The 15,469-nt window shown below is 44.5% G+C and overlaps 1 protein-coding gene across 11 annotated transcripts in view; it reads right to left on the bottom strand.

Moving 5' to 3' along the window:
* PKN3 (protein kinase N3) overlaps positions 1-15,469 on the bottom strand; it is a 53,641-nt gene that overhangs the window by 23,058 nt on the left and 15,114 nt on the right. For 9 of the 11 annotated variants that reach the window (XM_033961819.1, XM_033961821.1, XM_033961824.1 and 6 more), the window contains 3 exons: positions 5,931-6,054; positions 5,526-5,611; positions 5,333-5,399 (listed from right to left, as the gene is read on the bottom strand). In XM_033961819.1, coding sequence (XP_033817710.1) covers positions 5,333-5,399; positions 5,526-5,611; positions 5,931-6,054 — 277 coding nt within the window. The remainder of the gene's footprint in view (positions 1-5,332; positions 5,400-5,525; positions 5,612-5,930; positions 6,055-15,469) is intronic. The other 2 variants (XM_033961816.1, XM_033961823.1) reach the window with 2 other exon arrangements.

The raw sequence follows: 15,469 nt of genomic DNA, 5'->3' as shown, positions 1-15,469 counted from the left end.
CTCGGCACTGCAGCGAAGAAGCGCCATGTCTCTAAGGCAAGGAGCCATATCTTCACCTTACATATGCACATACACCCCACCAATCTCCCATCCACCCACCAATTGACTAATAAAGAGCAGCCCTAGCCAGTCTGGAACAGAGAGGGGGAGGGGCAGGTCCCGCCCGAGCTTTCATTCATTATTAGTACCTTTGATCTAATAGAACATGAAATATTGTTGAGTTGTTTAGACACAATAGGACTGTCAGGAAGAGTCTGGAACTGGTTTCAAGGTTTTTTTGAAGAAAAGATCTTATCAAGTGATTTGTGATGGTAACTATTCTCATTCATGGAGCAACCCATCTGGTGTGCCCCAAGGTTCTCCGCTATCGCCTACCTTATTCAACTTCTAGATTTCCCCTTTAGGACATTTATTACAGAGTTTAAATGTAAAATTTTATATATACGCAGATGACATTTCTATTTTAATCCCTCTAAATAATTTTACCACTGAAATTTTAAACCAGATATCTTCTATTATGACTTGGATAGAACAATGGACAAATTAATTTCAAACGGAAACTCAATACAGAAAAGACCAAACTTTTCTTGGCTAATCCCAACGACAAAATAAACTCATCTTAATGGTCATGACTACCAGATAATTAAATCTATCAAAATTCTGGGAGTCACACTAGACCGACATATAACACTAGGAGAACACAAATTTAGTGGTACAAAAATGTTGTTTTACATTGTGGAAATTAAGAACCATAAAAAAATATTTTGATCCTTTATTGTTCAGACTATTGGTGCTGGCATTAGTTTTATCTATTTTAGACTATTGTAACATCATCTATTTAGGAGCACCGAAAAAAATTCTAAGGAAATTAAGGATAATTCAGAATACAGCTGTTCGATTGATTTTTGGTTTAAAAAAAAGAACGACCATATTCATCTATATTATCGTTTACTTCATTGGCTGCCTTTGGAGGCAAGAGTATTATTCAAATTTTCCTGTATCTGCTTTAAGCTGATATCCGGATTGTCTCCAGCTTACATTTTCCCTCATTTTGTGTTGCATAGACCATCAAGAGAAACTAGAAACTTCTACTTATTTGCTTATCCCAAAATTAACGGGTGTAAATATAAGACCTTCTTAGATAGAACCCTATCATTTCAAGCTGGTAGGCAACAATCTTGGTTAGGTAAATGTATTCAGCAAGCTATGTTATCCTATTGCAGTTTTCGGAAATTAATTAAGACCACTTTGTTCGATAAGTTTATTACTTAGTGAGTTTTATTATTGAAATTCTATTTTACAAATATTTGCATTTTTTACTGTATTATTTTATTTCACTGATTGTCCAGCTCTTTAGTATAAACCACCCAGTGGCATACCTAGGGTATGTGGCACCCGGGGCCCATCATTTTTTGACACCCCCCATGTAAAAAATATTTTTTGTAATAACCATGAAACGGTATAAATGGTCAGAATAGAAACAGGGAGTGAAAATATTCTTTTATTGAACCTCATATATGTAACCATTATTCCAAACATAACATAACATAAATTATGTCTGAATTGTCATGACATGAGAAGTACATATGGAGTAGTTGCAGGTGATGCTTGGGACAGTTCTGATTGTGTTAGTTCGGTTTTATGTGTTTTTTGAATAGAAGGGTTTTTATTTCTTTTTTGAAGGTTTTGTAGTTTGTGGTCAAGGTCAATAGGTTGTAGAGTTGGGGGTCGAGTGTTGCAGCTCGAATGGCTAGGAGGTTGTGGAACAGTTTTTTCTTTTGACGTTTTTGGTTGGAGGGTGTGTGAATGGTGTGCGAGTCTGGCTGAGGTGATTTAATTATTTAGCTGAAGAAATTAGTTACCCCCCCCCCCATTCATTATCTTCCATTTTTGTTCCCATTATAAAAAAACACTGATAAGTTCCCAGAAAAAAAAATACATTAAAATAAGAAGTGAAAACAAAGGCCCCTACAGATGAGTACATAACATAAGAATAGCCTAACTGGGTCAGACCAATGGTCCATCATGCCCAGTAGCCCATTCTCATGGTAGCCAATCCAGGTCACTAGTACCTGGTCAAAACCCAAAGAGTAGCAACATTCCATGCTACCGATCCAGGGCAAGCAGACACTTCCCCCATGTCTTAATAACAGACTATGGACTTTTCCTCCAGGAATTTGTCCAAATCTTTCTTAAAACCAGCTAAGCTATCTGCTTTTACCATAACTTCTGGCTACTTCATTTTTAAGCTTAGATCTTTCCTTCCAAACAGAGACCTTGCTAGATGTCAAATACAGCACAAGGGAACTTCACACGGACTTAGCTGTGCAGGAAATGTGAATCTCCTCATACACCCACCTATAGTGCAAAAACGTGCAAAGGTCTGGTTTTTTTCTTTCGATCACTACATAGCCTAATGCCACACAAGCAGCACTGTTACAAAACGTCAATGCTAAGGTTAACAAAGTTTCCTTCCTTGGACCATAAGGAGATACTGACAAACCACTGGAAGAGATCCCAAAACAATTACCTAGGCACAATACCCAAAGATCCATTCAGTGTGTGAACCAGTTGAGTGGAGTGGACTAACTGGGGGGTGGAAATGGGCCCGGAGTTTGCTCAGAATTTCCCAGACCACCTCTTCCTCTCAACACATTGACAAACTGCCACCACCATCACTAGGAACACCTCACCGGGTAGGCCAGCAATGCTTATAAACTTTATAAAACACATTATTATATTTTTTTATAAAGCTCATATTTTAACTGAACTCTCTGACATCCTCAGCCTTTCCATTCACAAAAATAGAAGGAAGAAAAGTTCCCATTTCCTGCTGTCTCGTGTCCCCGGCCTATACAATATTTTTCTTCTGCAGACCCTTCAAAAGTCTGACCAAATCCTCGTTTCACTTGCATTATAAAGTACTGAGGATGCCATCTCTCCCCAATCCCAGGTCCTAAAGTCTGAGACAGTAGCGCAAACTGCCCGATTCAGGAAGAAAAATTTCAATTCAGCCTATTTAATTGGTTTTTCGATTCGATTTTCCTGCCCAGTTGGGTGATTTTTTCAAAAATCCTGGTGGGTTTTATAGCTTTTTCACCCCCTTTGGCTTCTCCTAATCACACTGGTGCTGTGGTGTAACTAAAATAAAGAAACAAAAGGGACTTTTCCTCTCTCTGTTAAATCCTAGCTCACGTTTGCGGTCTAACACCAGCTCTGGCAGGATACACATTTCAAATCTGACATATTGTAATCACAAAACAGAAAATAAAATTAATTTTTCTACCTTTTGTTGTCTGGTTATTTTTCAAATCTTGTTGGGCCCAGGCTCTAGTTGTCTTCTGACAACTTGCTTGCCAGGGTCTCCTCCTTTCTTCATGCTAACCATCCATCTGCCATCTCTTTCCTCCCTTTCCATTTCCCTTCCCTTCCCAGGAAGTCTGGTATCTTTCCTTTTTTTATCTCCCTCCACAGATCCACCTTTTCTTAACTACCCTTTCATCCGGCATCTCTCCCTCCTTCTCCACCACCCCAGGGCACACCGTCTCTCCCTTTCTTTTCCCAATTACCCTCCTATCCAGTATCTCTATCCCTCCTCCACACCATCCCTTGTGTCCAATTTCTCTCCCTTTCTGTTCCTTCCCTCCCTAAATCCCATGGTCCATCATCTCTGTCCCTCTCCGCTATTTTCAGACCCATTATTTCTTCCCTTCCAAAGTCTGGCATATGCACGTCTCTTTGAACACCCCTTCCCTCTGTGTACTTCTACACCAGGGTCCCCCCCCAAAGACCTGTCCCCCCCTTAAAGGTCTGCATCTCACCCCTGAAGGCCTGTCCACCCCCCCTTAAAGGCCTGTCCCCCCCCTTGTAGGCCTTTCCCCCATGAAGGCCTGTCCCACCCCCTTGTAGGCCTGTCCCCCCTTGAAGGCCTGCCTGCCTGTCCCCCTCAAAAGCCTGTCTCCCCCCTTGAAAGCTTGTCCCCCCCCCTTTAAGGCCTGCATCTCCCCTTGAAGGCCTGTCCCCCCCCTTGAAGACCTGTCCCCCCCTGAAGGCCTGCACCCCCTCCCGAAGGCCTGCACCCCCCCGAAGGCCTGTCCCACCCCCTTGTAGGCCTGTCCCCCCCTTAAAGGCTTGCCTGCCTGTCCCCCCTTGAAGGCCTGGCTGCCTGTCCCCCCTTGAAGGCCTGCCTGCCTGTCCCCCCTTGAAGGCCTGCCTGCCTGTCCCCCCCCCCCGAAAGCCTGTCTCCTCCCATGAAGGTTTGTCCCCCCCCCCTTTAAGGCCTGCATCTCCCCCTGAAGGCCTGCCTGCCTGCCTGCCTGCCCGCTCGCCCCCCCCCCCCACCCCCCCGACGTCCGGTTCTTCCCCTCTGGCCTCCCCGCACCATTAAGAGTACCGAAGCAGCCTGCAGCAAGATCACGATATCAGCAATCTTGTGCTGCTTGTGCTGTCCTCCACCGCGGACCGCCCCCTCCTCTGACCCAGTCTTTTCAATTTCCTAATACTCCTTAAATAAAATATCAGGGCAGTTTACAATCAACAAATAAAATCATAAGAACATAAGAACATAAGAACTGCCTTCTCCGGATCAGACCTTCGGTCCATCAAGTCCGGCGATCCGCACACGCGGAGGCCCTGCCAGGTGTACACCTGGCGTAATTTATATTCCACCATATCCTTATATGCCTCTCTTAAGGAGATATGCATCTAGTTTGCTCTTGAAGCCTAGGACGGTAGATTCCGCAATAATCTCCTCTGGGAGAGCATTCCAGGTGTCAACCACTCTCTGAGTGAAGCAGAACTTCCTGACATTAGTCCTGAACCTGTCCCCCCTTAGCTTCATTACATGTCCTCTAGTCCGTGTCAAATTGGACAATGTAAATAATCTTCTCTGCTCTATTTTGTCGATTCCTTTCAGTATTTTGAAGGTCTCGATCATATCCCCACGCAGTCTCCTTTTCTCAAGGGAGAACAATCCTAGTGTTATAAGTCTGTCCTCGTATTCCAGTTTCTCCATACCCTTCACCAGTTTTGTTGCTCGTCTCTGCACCCTCTCCAGCAGTTTTATATCCTTCTTTAGGTAGGGAGACCAATGTTGGACGCAGTATTCCAAGTGTGGTCTGACCATTGCCCTATAAAGCGGCATTATAACTTTCTCCGATCTACTCGAGATTCCTTTCTTTATCATGCCCAACATTCTATTTGCCTTCTTTGCCGCTGTTAAAATAACATTTAAAAAGAAGAAAGAGAAAAATAAAAGTGGTCCAGTAAACATGTCCTACCCAGAGGCAGATATTTGTACCCACTTTCCTAATACCACTGCTCAGCCTCATACCTTTCCAAAATGTCCTCGTCCCAGCACAGATACACAGCAGAAATCCCCCAGTTGCAAAATATTCTTCCTGTAGGCACACAGCAATGTACAGTGAGAACTCCAGAGCAGAGAAGGGAAGACACATGCAAGGAGAGGAGTGAAAACAGACAAGAAGGAAATCCTGATGAAAAGTCACCCTAATTCTAAGCTTTACCTTTGAGGCAGAAAGCTCTGGGTTGAAGTGTTCTCTGAACAATCAATGCAATGTGTACTCTCATGTACATGTAACCTCTTCACCTGCTAAGGAATTAAAAAGGGATATTTTATGCAAGACAAGGAAGCTTCAGGTTCCTTCAGAGACTCCCCTATATTAGATCATCTCACAAGACTACTGCTGGAAGTCATAGTAGTTATTAGATTTGTGAGAGGGCATAGGCATGGGAGAGGAGGAGGATAACCATGGGACACAGAACCAAAAAGTTTTAGTTCTAGCCAAAAAATGCACTGAATGAAGATTACAAGCTAGTTTATAACACTGAAAGTGAAAATGAAATTTGATCAGCCTCTACAGAGAAGCCATGGTTGTATGCACTGTCTTGCACTCTTCCCTAGTTCTCACCGGTGAAGATGCAGGATGTAACACCTGGTCTCTGAATTCAGCAGAGAGGGGTGGATACTGGAGCTTCTGCAGAGGCCAAGCTGGAGAATCTGTGCTAAATGTTAATTTCACGACTGGAAGATCACTGTTGAGAGAGCATTTAAAATCCAGGATTGAACACTCGCACAAATGTTAAATACAAGAAAGAAAGATTAGGTTCTTACCTTGGTAATCTTCTCTCTTGTAATTGTGTCTCCTAAATGCTAGGGTCTTGTATCCCAACCAGCAAATTGCTTGCAGAAAACTATCAGTCATGTTTTCCAACTCCTCCTTCTTCCCAGGGAGCTGCTCCTACCCTCAGTTTGTACAAAAACAATCAAGTGGCATTGTAATAAAAGACATAACAAAGGAGGAAATGGGAACGATCCCCGACACCACAATTTTGTTCTGCTCTGTAACATTTAGGTGTTACCAGACGTCCAAGAAAACCCAGACAAGTCCTTTTTTTAGAGGACTGTCTGGAGTGCCTGGACAGACTTTTCAAAACCCAGTAGTTTGTCCGGTTTTGGAAAGCCCTGACCTCTTGGCCGCATCTGGAGAGCCTCTGAGCATGCATGGATGACATTATATGCATCTGTGCAAGCTCGAAGACCCTCCAAATGCAGCTGAGAGATTGGTAAACAAACTAAGGCTTTGTGGGGGGGGGGGGGGGGGCAGGGATAGAGGCAGAACGGGGTGGGGCTGAAGACAGAACGGGGCAGGGCCATGTGTCTGTGTTTCTTCAGACAAAAATATTGATAACCTTAAAATCACTATAACATCCAAACTTGTGCAAATAGGATAAGGTAACCATATGTCCCGTTTTCAACGGGACAGTCCCGTTATTGGACCGACTGTCCCGTTGTCCCGAGCCACCGCTTCGGGACGCCGAAATGTCCTGTTTTCAGGGACAGCGTCCCAAAGCTGTGCGCAGGGACAAGGGGACGGTCGGTCCAGCGCTAAACCCCCGCAGTGTTCTCCGCGCCCTAATCCTGCTGCTGCTGTCGCCGATGTTCCTTCCCGGGCTGACTCCAGAATTCAAACTGAACCCACGCTCTGGGGTCTAACGTATGTGTGCCGGCTTCCCTCCGAAACCGTAAGTTACGTCCCGGGGGAGGGGAGGAGAAGAGAAGGGAAGCCGGCACGCACACATTCAAGCCTCGGAGCAGGCAGCGACAGAGGGAAGCTAAGGGAGACACGGAGGAAAGCTTACAACTTGCTTTGGGCCTTCCTCGCTGCCGGGTCCGACTCCTGCCTACTTTCTGTTTCAGCGAAGGCAGGACCCGGCAACGAGGAAGGCCCGAAGCAAGGAAGAGCAGCAAGTTATAAGCTTCCCTCCGTCGCTGACCTATAGAAGATAGGTCTGTGATGGAGGGAAGCTTGCGACTCTGCCGTTGGGAGGGATGGGAAGAGAAATGATGCTGCTGCTCCCAAGGTGGGGAGGGGGGAATAGAAAAGCTGCTGCTGCTGCAGCCAAGAGGGGGACAGGTGAAGAGAAAAGCTGCTGCACCCGAGGGGGAGAGAGAAAAGCTGCTACTCCACCCAATTGGGGAGGGGATAGGGGAAGAGAAGTGCTGCTGCTGCACCCAATTGGGGAGGGGATAGAAGAAGGGAAGTGCTGTTGCTGCACCCAATTGAGGAGGGATAGGAGAAGGGAAGTGCTGTTGCTGCACCCAATTGAGGAGAGGGAGGGGAGAAGGAAGACCAGGGAAGGGAGAGGAGAGGAAAGAGATGCCAAGACCATGGGAGGGAGGGAAAGGAAAGGAGCTACCAGACCATGGAGGGGGGGGGAAGATGTCAGGGTATATGGAGGGAGGGGTAGGAGACAGATGCCAGATCAGGAGAAAGGAAGAAGAGATGCCAGATAATGGAGTGGGAGGGGGAGATGGAAAGAGGAGAGAGATGTGAAGGAGATAGAGATGCCAGACCATGGGGTGGAGTGGGAAGGAAGGAAAGGAGAAGAGAGAGATGCCAGAGCATAGGGGAGGGGGTGGAAACAAAGGCTGGAAGGCAGTGAGGGGAACATAGGAAGGAAGCACCGAGGACACTAAGAATATAGGATGGGACAGACCTGGTCTCCGCCCACAAGGCAGCAGCAACTCCTCTAGTGGAGTGTGCTTTCAATGTTATCGGTGGTTGTTTACTACAGTCCACCTAAGCAGAAGAAATGGCTATTTTAATCCATCTCGAAATCGAGACTTTAGATGCCAGCCTCCCTTTCTTGGCATGAGTTGTGAGAACAAAAAGGTGAATCGAAAGACAAAACTCATTGGTAACTTCGAAGTACCAAAGCAGCACTTGCTTGACATCCAGCAAATGCAATACAAACGGACTTCTTGATTGACATGGAAGGCCAAGACTACCTTCAGTAAGAAAGACAGGACAGTATATAAGGAGCATCCTGCTCCATAAACCTAAGGTATGGCTCCCTGCAGGAAAGAGGTTGTAACTTGGAAACCCATCTCGCCAACATAATTGCCAGCAGGGACACTGTCTTGACTGTAAGATCCAAGAGGGAAGTCTCTCATAAGGGTTCATATAAAGCAGTACTGAGACCTTGCAACACAATGTTAAGTTTCCAGGAAGGGAAAAGGGAACGAACCAGAGGTCGCAACGGCAGAATCCCTTTAATAAACAGGGCAACGAACCAGAAGTCATAACGGCAGAATCCCTTTAATAAACAGGGCAACATCTGGGTGAAAGGCCAAGGAGCCTCATTCCCCTCAAGTTTGGAAACAGGAAAGACTTACTAACTGCACTTTTACCTACCGAGGGCCCCTTCTGAAGTCCATCCTGTAAAAACTCCAAGACACCAAAAGCATAGCTTTACATCCTTCACTACATAGCAGCACTGAAAGGACTTCCAGGCCTTAACATAGTCTGCCATCATGGATGGCTTCTTCATTCTGAGCAACGTTGTAATGACCACATTCAAAAAACCCTTGTTTGCCAGAACTGCCTGCTCAAGAGCCATGCTGTAAGCCCAAAGTGTTCCAGATTCTTGATAGGGACCAGTCCCTGAGTGAGAAGATCCACTTGGACTTAAAGTCTGAGGCCTTCGTCCTTCTGGAGAAGAACTAGTTACCACAAAGACTACCAAGCCAAGGATCGTAATCCTGCGAATGATTCGACCTAGCATAGGCCACAGGAGAAACACGTACAAGAGCTCATTCTCTGGCCACAGTTGGACTAACGCATCCAACCCCTCACTTCTGAGCTCCGATCTTCGATTGGAAAAATGAAGTATCTTAGTGTTCACCACCAAGGCCATCTACCCCCACTGAATCTGACATGATCCCTGAGAGGGTCTTTGTGTTGACTGGCCTCCCAAATACATACAAAATCTTTGTGAGTCTCAAAAATTTCCCCAATGGTCCTTGGGGCAAGTCTTTCACACTGGCCATTAGGTCATCTAGGTTCTTGCCAAAGAACATCTACCCCTGAAAAGGAAGCCTGCTTAATGTAGCTTTAGAGATAGACCTTGCTCATAACTTTGATAAGATCATACAAAGCATCAGCAATATAATTTACCTCAGAGGAGATTCTGGGAATCTTTCCCATCTATTAGGTCAGAGGCTCGCCGAAACAGACAAATGTGACACACGCATGCTACAAAGGAAGACACAGCTGTCGCCTTAATGCCTAGGGCCAAAGCTTCAAATTGACGCTCGAGGAGTAAGTCTACTCTTCAGTCCTGAGGATACTTTAACATCACCCCTCCTTCACTAGGGAGGGAGGTTAATTAATTTTTTTAAACAGCTTAAAATCTAAGTGGTGTACATAAAAACAGACATAATATTGAAACAGACAAAATGTCCCCCCAAAAAGACAAAGTATAATGTCTGCATTTAATGATAATCTAATGTTGGTATTGCTACATCAAATTACAACTCCTACCAAATTAAACATCTCTCAGCCCTAAGGGACATAGCATAGTCCAGACTAGGTCAATGACCTCCCTTCAAACATCACATGAAGGCATCTACAAATAGCTTTTTAGCTGTTTCTTGACCTCCTTACATAGTCTCAAAACCTCAGGAAGCAAGTTCCAAAACTTTACACCAACTATAGAAAACATGGAATTCTTCGATTTTACATAGTGGGTTCTTTCTTCCTTGTCATTAATCAACCTCATCCCATCCTCTGATCTCAACTTATGGGCTGGTTGATACATTTGTATCACCAAAAAGTCCATATACAGGAATCAGAAAGGAAACAATCAAATTCTAGGTCCAATACCTTTCTCAAAATAGTTTCAAAATTTTAACATAGACACTGTTTCATTGAACATTTCATTTGCATCAAAAATATCGCTGTTACTTGTGTACTTCAAATTATAAGGGGAGAGTCTCAGATCCCCGTGCGTTACTAATTGTTAGAACCGCACTGGAAAGGGAATAATTCCTCACTGGCTCTTGATCCTCCTCCTACCCATTGAATGTTGCTCAAACCTAAAGCTTAGAAGAATAAATCAAACTACTTAGCTGCAGGTAGGGTAACTGGATGTGTTTTAGAGTGTTACTGAATCCCCGCCAGTCCTTGCCGACGTCAAGCTAGCTGCCGTTTCGTCCTCAAGCTGTGTCAGGGCTTTGGACCAGTGTAGCAGCGTTCTCACTCACACGCTTACTATGGCAGGATACTACTATGGTTGATACATTTCCCAGAGGTTTTGGAAACATGCCAGAGCAGACAAATATAACACTTGGTGCACAGTCGAGAGCATTTTGTGGTATATTCGCTGTTGGACTGGAAGCCAATGCAAAGATTTCAAAACTGGAGTGATATGTTCTGTCTTAGAGGTACCTGTTATCAATCTTGCTGCAGAATTCATTAATTGCTGTAGAGATTTACATTTCATCTTAATCTAACCAAGATACAGCATGTTAGAATAATCAAGTCGAGTCAATAACGGATCCTGGACCACAGATCAAAAATCTAATGGGGAAAGCATTGATTCCAATCTATACAAAATGTGCAAATCCTCCCTGGATTACCTTAAGAATATGCTTCCCTCTTGAAAGGTGAAAGGGCAGAATCCAAGCTAAAACCCAAACTGTAATCTCTTTCCTCACCATCAGTTGAGTTCCCGTAACCGAAAACTCAGGAAGTTTCTCATCACATTCATTACTCACAATCATGATCTCAGTCTTCCCCATATTTAATTGCAAACTACGATCATCCATCCAATTATTGACCTCAATCATGTATCTGTTCAAATCCAATTCAGATTCCTGGAAATTTTTCTTCACAGGAAAACAACAACAAAATATTGTCTGCTTACAACATCAACACCCAAGGATCTAAATCTTTTTCCTTAGCCATATAGATGTTGAATAATAATGCTGATAAAGCAGATCCTTGGGGCACAGCTTTCCTAACAAATTTCCTTTCAGAAACCAACTGGCCCTTTCGAACACTAAAAGATCGTCCCAAGAGATAGGAAGAGAACCAAGATAGCACCTCACCACAAACTCCAAGTTTTGATAGTTTCAACAGTAATAACTCCAGATTGACAGTGTCAAAAGTACCAGAGACATCAATGGAAATAACACAGTAAGAGTCATTTTGATCTATTCCTTCTCTTAGGATTTCAAGAACTGATGTCATTAATAATGCGACACTATGAGCCTTTCTAAAACCAGAGGGTCTAAACATCCTACCAATTGGACATAATCGTCCAATTGTTCCAAAATCAATTTCTCCAGTACTTTCCCATAGAAAGGCACTACAGAAATCAGTCGATAGCTAGATATCTGATCTAAGTCTAGCCCTTAAAATTGGGTTAACGGACTGTGTAAATTCCTCAGGAAAACACCCTTCTGAAAGTGATTTATTAACCACATTTGCAACAAATGGAGCAATTTGCCTAACCAAGAAACATATGATATTAGTGTTGCAGGGATCAAATAGTAACCTGCGCCACCAGCTAATCCACTTTCAGCTGAACAGCTTGGCCATAGTTTTAACCACTCAAAGGGATCCCTCTGGCAACTCTCAGTGGTCAATGACTAGCTTAGTGATGTCCAGATGTGAGGGAAAAATGCGGACAGAGCCAAAGAACTGCTCATAACTGAGCATTGAGAAGCTGATGGGACTTCCAGCTTTAACTTTTGCAGCAAGGGGAAATATGCTTTAGAGCACAGCGGCCCTGAACAATTGGCATACTGTGGTGGTCTTCCCCCTGATCCAGTGTTGCCACCACCTCATGACTGCTGTCCTTCTGCACAGAAGCAGACTCTGCCAGGGAAACTTCATCTTGGGATAAAAGTGGCATGGAATCAGACTTGTTATCCTTCCGGTCCTTGACAGATCGAACCTACTAGTCCAAGTCTGTGTCCTCATCTGGCGAGGGAAACCACTTCACTGCTGCCACTGGTGCGCTACTAACAGACACAGAGGACCCTCATCAGTTTAAATAAGCACTCCACATAAGGCTCACAAAATCCAGCATGAAGCCATGTATTGGGAGTCTTTCTGACCCCGGCAGGGACACTTAGAAACATAGAAACATAGAAATTGACGGCAGAAAAGGGCTATAGCCCATCGAGTCTGCCCATACCAATGACCCACTCCCTGATTCTTACTCTCTTAGAGATCCCACATGAATATCCCATTTCCTCTTGAAATCTAACACGCTGCTGGCCTCAATCACCCGCTGAGGCAGCTCGTTCCAATGATCGACCACCCTTTCGGTGAAGAAGTACTTCCTAGCATCACCCTGAAATTTCCCTCCCCTGATTTTCAGCGAGTGTCCTCTGGTTACCGAGGGCCCCGTAAGACTGAAGATATCATCTTTCACCACTATACGCCCAGTAATATACTTAAAGGTTTCAATCATGTCTCCTCTCTGTCTTCGCTCCTCCAATGAGTACATCCGCAGTTTTTTTAACCTTTCTTCATACGTGAGATCCCTGAGCCCCAAAACCATCCTGGTAGCCATTCGCTGAACCGACTCAATTCTCAACACATCTTTTCGGTAGTGTGGTCTCCAGAATTGAACACAATACTCGAGATGAGGTCTCACCATGGATCTGTACAGTGGCATTATTACTTCAGGTTTTCTGCTGACAAAACCCCTACGGATACAGCCCATCATTTGTCTTGCCTTGGATGAAGCCTTCTCTACCTGATTGGCAGCCTTCATATCGTCGCTAATGATCACTCCTAAATCACGTTCCATCGTGGTCCTGGACAAGGTTTCACCATTTAGTGTGTAAGTTCTGTGTGGATTTTTTTTGCCTAGATGCATTATTTTACATTTTTTAGCATTGAAGCCTAGCTGCCAAGTTGATGACCACTGCTCGAGCTGTCTTAGGTCCTGCGTCATAAAGTCAGGCACACTGCTTTTGCCAACTATGTTGCATAGTTTGGCATCGTCGGCAAACAGTGATACTTTTCCTCTAAGTCCTTGGGTCAAATCTCCTATGAATAAATTGAATAGAATCGGCCCTAAGACGGAGCCCTGAGGTACTCCACTCATCACTGCTGACATTTTGGAGGGGGTACCGTTTACCATCACCCTTTGAAGCCTACCATCTAGCCAATCCTTTACCCATGTAGTGAATGTATCCCCTAATCCCATTGATTTTAGTTTGTTCAACAGCCTGCGGTGTGGGACGCTATCAAAAGCTTTGCTGAAGTCCAAATATATCACGTCAAGGGACTCACCGGCATCCAGATGATTGGTCACCCAATCAAAGAAGTCAATCAGATTAGATTGGCAGGACCTTCCCCTGGTAAATCCGTGTTGATGTGGATCACGTAAACTTTCTTCGTCTAGAATTTTGTCAAGTTCCTGTTTGATCAGTGTTTCCATGAGTTTGCACACTATGGATGTAAGACTCACCGGTCTGTAATTTCCTGTCTCTGTTCTGCATCCCTTTTTGTGGAGTGGAATTACGTTAGCTGTTTTCCAGTCTAGGGGTACTTTTCCTGTGCGCATGGAAAGATTGAAGAGTACGGATAGTGGTTCAGCCAGAACTTCACTCAGCTCTCTGAGTACCCTGGGGTGTAGATTGTCTGGCCCCATGGCTTTGTCAACTTTGAGTCTTGAAAGTTCGTGGTAGACGCTACTAGGTGTAAACTCGTAATCGCGAAACAGATCATTTTGGCTGTCTCTTATTTGTAGTTGTGGACCATTTCCCGGTGCTTCACAGGTGAATACTGAGCAGAAGTATTCGTTTAGCAGTTCTGCCTTGGTAGTATCAGATTCTGCGTAGTTTCCATCTGATTGCCTAAGGCGTTCTATTCCATTTTTGTTTCTCTTCCTGTCGCTAATGTACCTAAAGAAGGATTTGTCCCCTTTTTTAATGCTTCGTGCTAGATCTTCCTCTGTTTGAAGTTTGGCTTCCCTGACTGCCTTTTTGACAGCCTTAGATCTGGCCAGATAGTCTTCTTTTGCCTCCCTTTTCCCAAGATGTTTGTAGTTGATAAATGCTTCTTTTTTTATTTTAATGAGGTCCGAAATTTCCTTGTTGAACCATTGTGGTTTTTTGTTTCTCCGGCGTTTGCTTACTGTTTTTACGTAGCGGCTAGATGCTTCGTTCAGGATGGTTTTTAGATTTGACCACATAGTTTCCGGATTGTCAGTTTCTGCATGGTTTTGCAGCTCTTGATGGACAAAGTCTCTCATGTGGTCGAAATCTGCCTCCCTAAAGTTGAGGACCCTCGTTGCTGTGTTTGATTTAGAGAAGCCTTTTTTGAGGTTGAGCCATACCATGTTGTGGTCACTGGAGGCCAGCGTGTCTCCCACTGATACTTCCGAGACACTGTCTCCATTTGTGAGTACCAGGTCCAGTATTGCTTTTTCTCTGGTGGGCTCTAATACCATTTGTTTTAGTTGTGCACCCTTAATGGAGGTTACTATTCTTTTGCTACCGCTCGTAGTTGCTGAGAGGGTGTTCCAGTCAGCATCTGGCATGTTGAAGTCGCCTAGCAGTACTGTGTCACCACGTAAAGTGATGTTCTCTATGTCCTCAATCAATTCTTTGTCTTTGTCTTCCTTTTGTCTCGGTGGCCTGTACACCACACCGAGGTAAAGGCATTTTTCGTTCCCTCTGGCAAGGTTTACCCAAAGGGATTCCCCTGTGTATCTAACCTCTGTGATCCTGGTAGTTTTGATATTATCCTTAGTGTATAGTGCTACCCCCCCTCCTAATTTGCCCTCTCTGTCCCGACGAAATAGATTGTAGCCTGGTATAACCATATCCCACCCATGCGAGTCTGTGAACCAGGTCTCGGATATCGCTACTATGTCAAGATCAGCATCCCTTATTTCTGTTTCTAGTTCCAGGATTTTGTTACCCAAGCTGTGTGCATTAACATACATTGCTCTCCAAATTTGTGATGATATGCCTATCCCCGTTAGTGTGGCTCTTGTTTTTTTGTGTATGCTATGGGTACTTACCTTAGGCTCAGAAGTGTGGGTTTTATTTGTTTCTCTAGGATGGATCCTTACTTCTCTGGTATGTATGTGTGAACCCTCCCCCAACTTACCTAGTTTAAAGCCTTCCGAAGTAGAT

The sequence above is a fragment of the Geotrypetes seraphini genome, chromosome 10 (assembly GCF_902459505.1).
Source record: "Geotrypetes seraphini chromosome 10, aGeoSer1.1, whole genome shotgun sequence".
Taxonomy (NCBI): Eukaryota; Metazoa; Chordata; class Amphibia; order Gymnophiona; family Dermophiidae; genus Geotrypetes; species Geotrypetes seraphini.
This window is presented reverse-complemented; position numbering and strand designations above follow the sequence as displayed.